The 14,383-nt window shown below is 47.1% G+C and overlaps 1 protein-coding gene across 1 annotated transcript in view; it reads right to left on the bottom strand.

Moving 5' to 3' along the window:
* Positions 1-14,383, bottom strand: part of FRAS1 (Fraser extracellular matrix complex subunit 1) — a 128,457-nt gene that overhangs the window by 50,133 nt on the left and 63,941 nt on the right. Inside the window, exons 14-19 of the mRNA XM_065634852.1 lie at positions 12,625-12,768; positions 10,846-10,986; positions 10,297-10,437; positions 9,272-9,445; positions 6,647-6,787; positions 4,594-4,737 (exon numbers count right to left, since the gene is read on the bottom strand). Of these exons, the coding sequence (XP_065490924.1) occupies positions 4,594-4,737; positions 6,647-6,787; positions 9,272-9,445; positions 10,297-10,437; positions 10,846-10,986; positions 12,625-12,768 (885 nt within the window). The remainder of the gene's footprint in view (positions 1-4,593; positions 4,738-6,646; positions 6,788-9,271; positions 9,446-10,296; positions 10,438-10,845; positions 10,987-12,624; positions 12,769-14,383) is intronic.

Genomic DNA, 14,383 nt, shown 5'->3' with positions numbered 1-14,383 from the left:
CTTCACCTCCTGGCTTCACAGCGTATACAGTCTTATCTAGTTTCTGCCTCACACTGCCAGCCTTGCAGCTGGGAAACAAACAGCCAAAGAAGACATGTTATGCTTAAGACAGTGACCCTGTGAGTTCTCAGTCCATCACTGTCAGGACAGTGATAAGAAAAGCACATTAACATATGAGGTGATGCTCCCAAAGCCAGGGACAAACCTCAAAACCTCCTTCCAGAGGTCACAGCTTACTGGGGTTATCGAGCTGCAGCTTCGGACTGCACAGGGAACGAACTCGACACCCAAAGCACCATCCCATATATAATCCCAACCAAAGATCCCAAACCTGCGCTGACATCAGAGTGGCAAGACTTGCCATCCATCTGTAACCTCACAGAAACAGAAAGGATCACACGCAGCTCACGGCAGAGAGCAAGGACTAAGGTATCATCCCAAAGGTAATTCCTCTGCACAGGGCTGCAGGTGGGGTGAAGTTTTATGCATTTATATTGAATAAAATTAACATAAATCCAACTCGTTTCTTATGCTTCCACATTTACCTGGCAGTATGTCTACTCCCCTTATTGTTAAAATAGTTGTCATCCAGATTAATCTCTCGCTGGAGCCACTGCTCTCTAATAAAGAGTTTGGTTAGGTGCAGTAAGTCGCCAAACCCAGCAATGTTGTGCAGTGGTGAAGAACAAAGGAGACTCTTGTGTACAGCCAATAGGTCCCACAAACAAAGCACAAAAATGAGACAGAGAAAACTTATGATGCCCAAATAACCAATATCTACTGTAAATAACTAGACTCTCCCAAACGAACCTTTACAAAAATAAGTATCTACAAAACTAGGTGCTGTTGCAGTACGGTTTTCTCTTTACAGTCTGTGGTGGCTCCTTTGTATTGAAAGAGCTCTTTTTCTCAGCTACTGTTTTAGGATGAATCAGCCCCATCAGTCTCTTGCTCCTTTGGAAGCCTGGAGATCAAAGAGCACACAACACCAAATAAAAAACCAGGACCGACACTCATGGTGAATTTGACAGACATTGGGGACCCAGTGAGAGAGTAAAGGAAGAACCGAAGTGCTTTGTTTTGGAAAAGATTATTTAAATTTTTCACAGCAGGCTCCCTTTGAAGTGAGGACTAACAGAAGCAGAGAGTTTTCTGCATGTTTCCCTATAGCACTGCACAGTCGGGTTTGTTTCCTGCCTCGGGCTCTTCCCCGTCCACCCTCACCCCGGCTCCTCTCGCAGGCCAGTTCTCGCCCGCGGGCTTTGGGCTTTCGGAGGCCTCGCGTTCCCAGGTTGCTGCCGGTCAGTGTGACGGTTACCTCGTTCCCGCACTGGATCTTTGGGGCAGCACGTCACCACCTTGCTCACAGTCCCAACGCCCCGCTGCGCGTCTTTTCGAGGCTATGGACCTGCCTCCCACTATCCAAACACAACTTCTTCCTGTCACTCTTTCGGCCAGCTCTAATTTCCTCCTTGTCAAGTCACCTCTATGCAAAAAAAAACCTGCCAGACAAAACCTTGCCTATCACTGATCTCCTGGAAATCAACTTTCATTGTAAAGTATAATCTAATTACTTACACAGACTTGTGTTTCCAAAGCTACTTTATTTCCACACTCTCTAGCTTTCTCTTGGCATGCAAAGATAACAAAGAAAACAGCGTCCTTCCTATATGGAAAGTATCTGTTCTCTTGCCTGTGAAGACAGAGAGGACTGTTTGGGGAGACAAAATCATCTCTGAAGTGTCTGTGAATGCTTATAAAGGAAACCAGAGGCATTTCTACCTCTCAGTTCCACCATTTGCCAAGCAATCAACCACTTGTATTGTTTAAATACACCTCCCCTCGTAAGGGCTCTTTAGAATACACCTCCCTGATCCAAGTTTCTAATTCTAAAGTAAGGTATGGGTCTTACAACAGACCCCTACTTTAAATTAGCACTTAAAAAACACTGTGTAATTTGCAGGTATTTCGGCATGCAAACGTTTTCCAGCACCTTACAGGAAATCCAGAAAGAAAATCAGCCTGGTTGATTCAGAAAGACACCGAGCACTGCCCAGCACTTTTGCTTTGGCTCGGTTTTTGGAGGGGGTTTTTTTGCCTCTCCGTTCACAGACCTGCAGGGGAAGCTGCCACACAGACCGGCGAGGTGAGCTCCTCCGGTGCGCCCTCTTCCAGCTCAGCCCCTGAGCTCCTTCCTTCGGCCACGCACGGTCCCTCCGCCTTTCTCTAAGTGCCCTTCCACCGAATCGGGACAACACCGGCCTCAAGATCAACACGGAACCCTCAAGACAGGCATGCGATTTATTCAGTATAGTCACATTTATCAGAAAAGGGCAGGGTTTTCTGAGCAAAACAACAGTTTTGGCAACAGCGCTGTTTTTCACACTGGCGGCTGCAATGTTTCCTGAAGCTGAAGTTGCCTTGGATAAGAGAGAGAAATCAAAGAACGTTTTCAAACTGAAAAGACAAAAAGCACAGAAGCCCTGAGACCCAAGAGGGGACTGCTAAAGCCACAAACACATTCCTGTACATACCCCTTAGCTATAAAACGAAATTAATCAATGGAGCACTCCCCAAGAAGACAGGCACAAATTCAGTGTGCCCAAACCAAAGCTTAGGAACTCATTGATCTTTTGAAACTCGAGGCCATTTCGTCTTTCTTCTGCTTACATCTGAAAGGCTTATTTGATAAACTGCTGAAAACAAGCTCTTTTCTTCTACTAACAAGGCAAATGATCCAACCCTCAGTCAGGTAACCTGTACAATAACAACATTAATTCACAGGAAATGGTTTCAAGTGACAGTGGGTTTTCTCCGTCCTGTATGAAAGATTTTCCCCCGCAGGCCCATGAAGTGTGACAGGCGGCGATAACGCACAGCAGCCCCTCTAAGTCATAAGGCAGCTCTGCCTGGAGGGTCAGGAATTCGAGATAAACGGGAAGATAATTGTAAAAAATATTGCTTTGGGATGCAAAGGAAAAAGCTTTGTTGGATTCCGATGCAAATCATATATTATGCAAGTGTCAGGGGTTTTAATGTTCTCTTTTATGGGACAGCTGCTCTTTAGCTGGTAATTAATAACTTGCAAGGGCAAATTTAGCAATTCAATCAGTGCTGAATGAGGAATGAAATTTAACAACCTGGACGTGGAGCTATTTAGCAGAACTCACAACACACAACCTCTGCTTCGACATCAGACACAAATTTGGCACAAAGAGCAACACATTTCAGACTGCAAACCCAAGGCCAAAGCACGACTTCTTTTGTAAAGGGTAACCAGTAACTATGTTCCTTTACAAGGATTTTCAAAACTTCACTTGGACAAAGAACCATCAATGCATCTACATGCAAGACCAGGTGAACATCAAGGGTGCCCACGTGACATGTATCTGTATGGGCCATATCTTTGCACTGAAATGCTCAATTATTTCCACACTGTAATTACTGGACCGTTTGAAACACCTTGATTCCCCAACCTGATTTGTTGTACACCTAAGGAGCTGTACAGTACTTTTAGGATATTTTCTTACTCCCCAGATACTTTGTTTCCCCTGTTGTTTAAAAGTGAGATGAAGAAACAGTTCGTAAAATTGTGGAGAGTGGAAAAACAAGTCTTTCATTAAAAGAACCACAACGCATATATGTAAATAAAAATAAGTCTCTGAGAGCAGGAATCATTTATGTTAAACTGAGAACGATAGCCTCTCAATGGATATATTTAGTAAGCCTAATGCATTTTTCCCTTTTCTTAGGATTCTTTATCTCATTTGGAATTGCTCAGCCTAGCGTAAGCCTCACACACAGTATCTTTTTTTGATAAAGGAAAAAAATGGCTTGATAAAGCTCAGAAGTTGTTGGAGCAGTTCCCAGGATATGTTTATACAAGTCTGTGTGATGGATTAAAAACCATTTTTCTTTTTAAACAGGTAAATGCAATCAGTGCCTTCTGATGATAGGCTTAAGTGCAGGCACCGAGCATCCTCAAAGTATAACCCCTGTGTATAAATCTGTGTAAACCTCCCAAAAACACACAGAGCAGTGCCAGCTGTGCCAGTTTGTCTTTACAGCCCCACAAAACTGCTTCTCGGAATCCCCAGCATTTCCCTAACTCGCTTTCTGAAGCGCTGGTGCTGGTCCCCCATACAGTGACAGGCGGTCGCTGGAAAGCCCGGACTGCAGCAAGACACAAACTCAACAGAGATGAGCTGCAGCCCATCCTGGTTTTGAGAGCGTGTTCATGATGATACTATTCATCATACGAATGCTCTGTTGCTGCCCAGACACACGGCTCCACACACGTGAGCTCAAGCCTTCCCAGCAAACCGCGCAGCAGCAAGTCTGGCAAAACACAGCCTTGTCTCCCTCTCTCTACTACGTGCCCTACACAATTTGTAAAATTATGTACAGCGGGAGCGGCAAGTGGCTTTGCTATATACTACACGCACTGGAGACTCTCCGAATGGCATTTTCGGTTGTGTGACACTTTACCCGTAGCGGGCATTTTGATCTCTCCACACCGCGTGCTCAAGCACCCGGTTAGCGCCGCGGAAAGATCGTCGCTGGGTGTGACCCGCGCCGCCCCCTCTCACTCACCCACACAATATCCCACCAGGTTGAGATACTGCTCGTCCTTGCAGCTGGTCCTGCACGTCCCGCCGGCCAGGGCCGCGTGCGGGTGGCAGCTGACGCACTCCGAGTCCGAGGGGCCACGGCAGGTCTTGCAGGATGGGTGGCACGCTGGGGACAACAACGCTTGTTACGCTCTCGTTACAGCTTATCTTACTCCCTGCCCTCCCCAGAAAGCCAGCCCCTGTAATACCGTAACCATGTGCTCCTACAAAATGTGGGGTCATAAAACGACCTAGTAGCACCAGTGACTGCAGAGTTGTGCTTTGGAAGGCTCTTACGTCCTTCATTTTGAATAAACCAGATGAGAAATTAGTTGAAAAATTTAAAAGGTGATTTGTTCTGTGCGTTAATCAAGGTATAGACCAATACAAGATAAAAAGAGACTGGTCCTTTTATGCCTCCCTCCGGCATATGCTGTGCACATAAGAAAAAGAGTGGGATGCATTAAACATCTTGGGATCGTATGAAAATTATAGTGGCATGAGTTTGATATTTCTGAGTGGACAATCCAGGAATGATTTCTGCCCAAACCGAAACCAATAAAACCTGAATGTCACGCCAGCTCATCAGCTGTTCTGTCTGCGAAAATCTCAGAAAAAAAGATTGCAGAGAAAGTGGTTAAGATTCCTCAAAAACATTTCACTCGGACTGCTTTTGCACCCTCGCATCTCTAAAGCCAGATGCGGTACTACGTGATTTCCACGCTACAGATCTGAGGGAGACAGAAATACTACGGCTAATGACCTGCAAAAAACTCTTAAAAACTACTTTAAAAGCTTTTCGGTGAATAAAAGCACAAAGTCTCCCAGGTCAGGACTCCCCAGGCCACGCACAATTGCTGCCTCCCCACAGCAGCAGGTTTCAGCGGTTCAGACCTGATGTGCCACGTCCCAGCACCTTCTCAGCAATCCTGCCCATGGATCCACCTTCAAAAGGAAAAAATCCATTCTCGAGACGCACCTACGTGAACTGAGCTTTGCTGTTCAAAGGCAGCAGAGATCTAAGCTGGCAGCGCACAGGAAGATGCCGCTTTCCTGACACCGAAATTCTGTTTCTGAGACATTTGCGGGAGCCGGAAAGTGCCCGATGCAGCACTCGGCAGCTACCTGGGCTCTCACAACCTCTAAATCGACCAATCTTTACAAAGGCCTGCCAAATAAATGTATTTATAGAGCTGTTCCTTGGATGAATAAATTGAATAAATAGAGCAATGGACTTCAGAAGAGGTTTCTCTCTCTGAACTTGAGGCCTCCCAGGGAAGCAACCAGCAAACTTCTACTGCCGGAAGAGATACATGGATGCCCGACTCAATAAATCCATTATAAAACAACACAAAACTTTCAGATGACCTCGGAGGGACTAATCAGATTTCAAACGCCTGCACTTCCTCGCCCGTTGTACTCAGCAGCTGCTAATGAACGGCGTACCCCAGAGGCCACCGTTTTCTGCAAGTGGCAAACATGTTTTAATCCTTGTGGTCCCTCAGGAGGGGACTTAAGACAAGTTTGAACAAGCCGCACGAAGGCCACTGGCCGGCTGGTGGGCAAGGCTAAGACACAAATAAATAACGCTGTCCCCACTACTGATCAGGTGTGCCCAGAGATGTAATTGGCTTTTCTCCCGTATCTGCAGAATTCCTCCCTTCTAAACCCAGCCCTATAGCCAGCAGCTATAAAAATAAAGCTAATTCACATGGACAATATGGTTATCTAGCCTAACAAAAGCAGGCCACGCATCAGTGTTGTCCAGCAAAGACCTTTTCTGCCACGGCGTGCTGGCCGGGAACACCATCCGAGCCCAGTGAAATAAACACGAAATATCTTCAGGGAAGCAGCCCGGAGGAGCAAAACTGATTATAATTTATGATCCAATGTGTGTGCCTCCCTCTCATTAGGAGGAGATTCCATTTCCTGAAACTGGACTACCCTGTTCTCCCCTGAAAATACTTAAATAGCCTCATATTAGCCTGACAGCATCCCTAATCACACTGAGACGCGTTCCTGCGCCAGGCACTCACCGGAGCAGCGGTGTCCTCGGGCGAACAGCCCCGCGGGGCACGCGGGGACACACCGGCCGGCCAGCAGGACGTGGGACACGCGACAGGCCGTGCAGTCCTGTGACGAGTCCCCCGCACAGCCCGCACAGGAGGAGTGGCACTCTGCGGGGAGGGAGAACCAGACGGTGGGGAGAGCGGAATTAGCGTCCAGCTTCTCTTCGTCGTCACTGCCCTGGAGCACGGCTGGACGGCTTTCTCCCCAGGGACTTCCTCGGCAGGACTCTCTGCTCGTGAAAGGCAGAAAGGGCAGGAGCACAAAGGCGGCACAACACACTTCTTGAAGGTAAGGAGCAATGGCAGCTGCAAATTTAATCTGTCTTTGCACCCACACGGTTAATTTCTGACGCGGAAAGCTGAGATGCACAACACCGTGCAACACCTCCCCATAGGAGTTCTGGGGTTCCGCAAACTTACCAGATTGCAAAATAATCTTTTTTGCTATCACCCTGCAGTTACCCCGGGAAGGATTTTCTATCCAGCATCTCTGGTTATCATCAGCCATCCTGGTGCACTAAGAGCAAATATAAGTAGAGTTGGGCTGCCAAACAACTTCACGGCCACCGAAGTGAATGCTCATTAAAAGTATGATTCACCAAGAATGAAGAGCGTGGAGTTACAAAGTTAGAGACTTCTTCACCTTTACTGGTACTGATCCTAAAACAAGCCATGTTAAACTAGGTAATCTGACACAAATGTATAAAATCACCAGTTAAAAACTCAGTATTTCTTAGGGCAGTGACTGGAGGGCACAGGTTCCACGCGTGGACCTCTGCTAAACACAGAGACTCTTCCTGCCCTCTGGGGAGAGAAGACGGACACAGGGCTGGAGAGAAGAAATCAAATGAAATAAAATGATTTATCCAAGTACACTCAGCTCAAGTGACTCAAATCAAATCAGAGAGAAATTTCTTACAGTTTCACCAGGGAAATCTCAAGCATTAAAAAACCATGGGTAAAAATATTTCTGTGGTTTAGCGAGAAATTCACAACCACAGAGGTAAAAATTCAAACGACGCATTTTAACCTACATATGAACGCGCCTCTGTTCTGCACAGGTATCGTGGGCATGGTGCACATCTGTTGTGGGTTTGCCTTTTTAGAAAGCAGCATCTACAAACTTTGCACAACTATTTTACAGGGGTAGCTCCAAGTTTGAAATCTTGAAGCTTCCCACCCTTCTGCAATAAATCAAACCACTGTCCTAATGCCATTCCTAAGCTGGCAGAGCTAATAACGTGTGGGGCTGTGCTGGCATTTTTAACCAATGACATAATTTAGCGCTGTCACCGAGCTCTGCTCAGGCCTGTTTGTTCACTGTTTGAGGCAGAGGTATAGGGATTTCTTCCCTCGCTTTCCATACCGTAACCTGGACTCAGCCAAAACAACCCACTACCTGCCAAGGAAGGGCCACTGCGTGGATTGGGGGCTCCACATTAAAGCCTTCGGAACCAATTCAGAGCGCTGGACACTTTATGGTCTGTGTAGGACACTGCTAAAAACAGACTAACTCCAAACACACACACACAAAAAGTGCCATTTCTTCCTTTTTTAAGATCCCTGAAGGCAAAAAATAAGCTTGTACAGACTCTTGCCATCAAGTTGAGATGAAGAGACAAAATCAAAATAAATGGATTTTAAATTACGTCCACTTGTTTGTGAACAGGAAGAAATAGCCATCAGGAGCACTGTTGCTGTTATTATTGTTACTTTATCCAAGCGCTGTAGAGTCACTGTCTCTGTGACTGGTCTTTCCACGCAGGGAAATCATTGCCATTTGTGAAACTATCAATCACTGCCATTTGTGAAACTATCAATCACTGCCATTTGTGAAACTATCATTCCTCCTTGGGCTTAGGCTGGCACAAGCCCTTCAGTCTAACCTCTCAGCCTGCTTCTGTCTGCATTATTTTCAAGATATTGCAGTAAGTTTGTTGTACAGACATCCACAGCGTCTGCCACAAGCTCTGTACAGCCAGACTCACTTGCTGATCCACCCAGGAAACGTTGTTCGCTCAAGTCCACGATAGTTTTCCCTGAAAGCAGTGGGAAACCACACGTATTCCTGATGTACGCCACTCTCTCCTCTTCTGCAATCTCTAGCCTTGATGGAAATACTTATTTGGTATTTCAGCGATGGCACGTGTGCTGCAGGGCATGGATCAGAACTAAAAACTGCTGTGGGATGTCCTGACCTGCTCCAGGGGCTAACACGGACACAGCTCAGCCTTTTCTGAAAAGGATTTAAAGATTGATTCTGCTTCAAAACCAGTCAGTAGTGAAAATGAAACACTGAGCTTCAATAAAAAGAAAGCTAAGCTAAGCTGTGCAGACTTGAACGAAGTCGTTTGAAAAAACCAAGTACCTGAATCCTTCAGTCACAAAATATATGTAGAGGATATTTTCCTTCAAAAGTACTAGTATATGCCGTTCTGAAAGCTACTGAATTTAAATATCCAAGGACTGTCACAGGGAAGTACAGGAGCTAAAAGCACTGAAGAACGATCACACAAGATGCCCCTGAACACCCAAGATCCAGTGCAGCTCCGTGCCGAAGGCTTTGAACGACCGTTCCCACCCTGTACTCACGTCTGCAGACTCCTGTGCTGTCCGGGTAGAACGCGGCTTGGCAGCGAGAGACACAGAAGCCGTGCTCAGCTCCTTCGGCGGGCTGGCGAGGCTGCAGGACGTGCTCCGGCACCCGGCACCGCCGGCAGCGGGAGGCGCCGGGGCCCAAGCAGGCGCGGCAGGACGGGTGGCAACCTGGGCAGAGGTGGGGAGAGCGGTCAGAGCCACGGGACAGCCTGCAAACCCTGGCATCGGGTCGTGAATGTGAGAGAGAAAGGGGAGAAAACGCTGGTTTGGGCCCTCGTGTTCATCCCTCTTTCCAGCTTTGTGTTGCTGTAGACAGCCCGATACTCAAGGAGCGAGCAAAGAGCGCGCAACTATGCGGCAACGAGCATGCTAAGAAATCTGTGCCATAAACAGGGTGCTGTACTTTCTATAACGGAATAGGGATTTCAGAAAAATACTCTGATGTCTTCCCTTCTCCAAAGAACAGCTCTTTGCTTGAAAAAAGCTGATGAACAAAACTATGCTGGGAAAAAACTGCAGTATTGTGTCACGGACAGCCTTTAATTTCTGGAAGTGCAAGGGTGAACACAATCTCACTAGGAGAGACAGCAAGAAATGACGGTCTGAAGGGCTCATACAAAGCATAAACTCATCCTCTGAATTTTCAGGTTTTCCACTGCTGCGGGAATGATCTCAGTCTTAGCAAATCTACTAGGTTCATGTAGCATTTCACTCACCTCTTAACTCGTGTCAAGAAAATCTTGAAAGCAATGTTATGTTTATTTCAACAGCATGGATTAAATAAAAGCCCCCGAGATCACTAAGTCTGGTGGAAACCAGAAAGTATTTGAGAAAATTCGCTTTTTCTCAAAGTGGGAAACAAATGGCAGGCAAACACAGGAACCACTCATGCCTTGAACAGTTCAGCAGAGAATAAGGATCAGCATCGCAGCTGGGTACTCCGAGCACATCCCGACAAAAGCCAATCTGGATACGGCGGTTTCCAGCAGCTGGGGAAGTACTCCAAGCACATATCTTACCCTTGCAGACGTCGTGATCCTGGTAAAAACCCTCTCCACAGTCCTGCAGGCACTGGCCCTGGCGCAAGGCCAGCGGAAGGGGACAGGAGGTGCAGTGGGTGGCCAGAGGTCCCTCGCACGTGGAGCACGAATCATGACAAGCTGTTCAAGAAACAGAGCACACGGGACTGAAATATCTCTGTTTTTTCTCCTTGCGAGCGGTGCTGCTGACTGCAGCCTCTCCCGGCCAACTCTGACAACTCCCAGCTGGCACAATATTCAGCAGAAGTGCACATGTATTAATAACTAGTAACAGTAATAACTCCCACTCACAGAGTGTTTGGAATATTTATCTCGGCATGTCTTAATGTGCTTTGCGAAGCGAAGAGGTTATTTAAAATAACCTACCACGAGTGAACTAAAGAAAACAACAACAAAAAAATCAAATTCCCTGTCCCTGCTCTCACTTCTGCACTCTTAATACTCCCTCCCCACAGGTAAAGGAAAATAAGACAACACTGGAGGGTGCCTCGAGAGCCTTACAGAAGGTGATGCAAAGATGCCTCTTACCTCTGCACCTTCGGCTGCTGCTGGGGAAGTATCCGTCCGGGCACTCCGCAACGCACTGCCCGGCGTGTAGGACCCGGTCTGGAGCGCAGCTCAGGCAGCGCGGCTGGTCTGCAGAGCACGTCTCGCAGGACTGGTCGCAAGCTGCCCAAGAGGACAGCTCGTTAACACAATGCACCGAGAAAGCAAAGAACGGAGCCACCAGCCTGGCCACACAGATAAAGTCAAGTCACACAAACCATGCCTCCTCCTTTCTTGGTCAGAAAGGCATCTTTAAACGTCCCTCTCCAGCACAAGTCACCTCCTGCACTTGCCTGAGTAAGCAGTGACGTTCACAGGGCAGACGTGTGAGTACAGCCATGTATGTGCTGACCTGCACCCGTCCAGGACTCTAAACAAATCCAAATACCAGGAATGGGGCTACACCAGCGCTCCCTCCGCTCCTGACGCACCCTCGCCAGCTAATGTTGTATTTTTTCCTGTCACCAACAGTCTGTGAACAGGGAGCACCATTCTGAAGAATTTCACGTACGAAAACCATCTCAATAAATCTTTACAAATCTTTGTACAAGCATCGGTTCTCAGACTGCTCGGGAAATAAAAGATGATGTAAAAATTGGCCATTTCTGACCCCCTTCCCTCCTCAAGTCAAAGTTTTAAGTGTGAAAATGCATCTGAAATTGAACAGGATAATGTTGACAATCAACTCCGGTGGTGTCTGCTGCATATTCAGAAGGGCCGAGCATTTTATTTAACCAGTTTTTGTTTCTCTCCATTACTCACACACCCTCCCTTTGAAACAGCTCACAGCATTCCAGTTGGGTAGCAAAATGCGTGGTTTTGGTAGAAGATGAAAGGCCTGAACTCCTGGAGGTTGTGAGGAACAGCTATGCAGTTTTGAGAAGTCACTGGCAATAAAAATCAAAATTACGGCAAAGTTGTATCTAAGTAAAATTTCCTTTTGAGCTTAAACGATTTTCAGCTACAGATGTAAGAGTTCGAGTCCACACACTTCAAAAACCAGGTAAAATGTACTGATATAGACCTCAACCAAACAGAAGGGAAACCTGGTCAAAGCGAAATCCATCCAGAAATGGCCAGAATAGCACGGATTTTATAAACCTGCAGCAGGCTTTAAGGCCTCTCTAGCTCGCTGTGGCTCAGACAGACCTGCATGGAGACAGACAAGCCCTCGGCATTTCTGGTGACGACGCTGGACAGTCCTTCCATTCTGCTGGAGGCGGCTGCCAGCGGAAACCCAGAGCTGGCCTGAATGCTTGTGCCCAATTTCAGATTCTTTATTTATTCGAGATTTTTTTTTCCCCTTCACGGTCTCTTTGACTTAGGTCTTTAATTCTCTCCAGCCTTCTCTTCCCCTTCTTCTCAGCGAACCTTCCCAGCTCCCAAGTCTCATCTGTTGTGCAGGTATTAGTTACTGTGATGCTGAGTTATAATCAAATTTACAGAAACCTGCTGGCAAGGGCCATTTTTCTTTCCGCAGACAAATGGATTTGTCAAGCCCTCAGAAACAACTCAGGCTTTCAAGCTGTTCAGTGAGAGGAAAAAACCTTAAATCTTTCAGCATCTGATTAGCTTAAATGAATTAATAATCTTACAAACAAACAGCAGCTTTCCTCATCGGATATTTATGCACAAGGTGCATCTGGCTTCTCAGACATGAATAAAATCACAGCTGCCGCATGGCTAAATGAAATATTGATTCCCTTTTCGTAGAGCATTTCTCAAACTTCTTGCAATGGGAGGAAGAAAAGGGGTATTTACCGGTGCAGATCCCATCCTTGGGATAAAAGCCCTGTCCGCAGCTGGCCACGCACAGCCCGGCTTTCAGCACGAGCGAGGTGTCTCTGCAGGACAAACAGTTGTTCTCGGCAGCCCCCCAGCACGAGGAGCAGGACTCGTGACAAGCTGCAGGAAAGAAAGGTGAAGGATTAACAACCGATCGACCAGCTATTTAAAATGAAGAGTTTGCAGCAATTCACTTTCTTGCGGTTTTGTTCCTTGAATTCGCAGGCTTTCCCCGCTTCGGAAAAGGAAAAGCAAACAAAAACCACACTGTTGTTCTTACGTTAGTTCTTTTGGAGAAAAGGAGGCGGAGGGGCCACCTTACTGATCTCTGCAGCTTCCTGAGGAGGGGAAATGGAGAAGGAGATGCTGAGCTCTTCTCCTGGGTATCCAGCAGTAGGACACGTTGAAATGGTTTGAAGCTGCATCAGAGAGGTTCAGACTGGATGTCAGGAGACATCTCTGTACCGAGAGGGTGGGCGAACACTGGAACAGGCTTCCTGGAGAGCTGCTCGATGCCCCGAGCCTGCCGGTGTTTCACAGGCATTTGGACAATGCCCTTAATAATTCACTTGAACTTCTGGTCAGCCCTGAAGTCATCAGGCAGTTGGATTAGAAGATTTTTGTACGTCCCTCCCAACCGAAACCCTCTGTTCTATTCTGGTATTTTTGACCCAGGCCATCTCAGAGGCACAACTCACACCATTTTGCATGTGCAGCACGACAAGAGATCCCATCACATGCTGCTTAAAAACCAGACCTGCGCTGGGCCCCCTGCCGTGAGCACTGACATTACCCAGCCTCCCGAACAAACGCACGACCAGACTGCGGGGCTGCACTCAGGATCCTGCAAAATTCACCCAAGCCAGCCTGCTGCTGAAAACAACTTATTCCAAACTGCCTAAGTTCAACTCTGAGGGAAATTCAGCCCACTGTGGTTTACGGAATCCGTGCAGCAGACGCACGTTAAATCCTGTACTACCGGTGCTTCCAGGAACTGTGCAAATTACAGTTCTTTCAGCTATTAGATTTTTTTTCTTGATTACACCCAATTACGTTCCAAAGATGTCCTTAAATTTCTTATTTCACAATAAGGCAGGTACGTGCTTGTGCTCCCAGAACACAGCAGGTGGGAGAAAACAGCGCTTGACGACATTTGCCCTGTATCCGCAAACATGTCTAAAGTTGTAACCACCCAAGAAAAACACATCTGAGTAGCCTCAGTGTAACGCAGGAACCAGGGGGTGTAGCAGCAGCTCATTCATGTAACTACAAGCGAATTTACACACGGAATGGTGACAAAAGCAAACACCTTCCTGCCAAGATAAACCCCTTAAGTGAGACACAATTCATCCTCTCTCCAATAACAGGTTGAAGTGTTCGCAACCCAGGTAGCCGTAAGGAATTTTACAGCAGATCAACCATCGCCACTACTCCCACCTTGCAACTGTTTTGCATGTTATGCTGCTTCTGTCTACTTGAGGCCATAGCTGCTCCTGGGTTTGTTAATGAATGAGCTGGAGCACCTGTATTTGTGCCTATATCTGAGTTGCATTGCGCAGGGTAAGATAAACACCCCACCTTAGAGGATCTCGCCGCTCCCCAAGGCAGGGAAGTGTTATCATCTCCATCTCACAGGGAGGGAACTGAAACAGAGGTGTGATGTGACACGCTTGGGGTTAGAAAAGGGAGTGTTTGGGGTGCCAAGAAATGGGGCACTTGAGTTCCTGCCCAGCAC

The sequence above is a fragment of the Caloenas nicobarica genome, chromosome 4, assembly GCF_036013445.1.
Source record: "Caloenas nicobarica isolate bCalNic1 chromosome 4, bCalNic1.hap1, whole genome shotgun sequence".
In the NCBI taxonomy this organism is placed as follows: Eukaryota; Metazoa; Chordata; class Aves; order Columbiformes; family Columbidae; genus Caloenas; species Caloenas nicobarica.
Note: the sequence above shows the minus strand (reverse complement) of the source record. Positions and strands in the feature narration are given on the sequence as shown.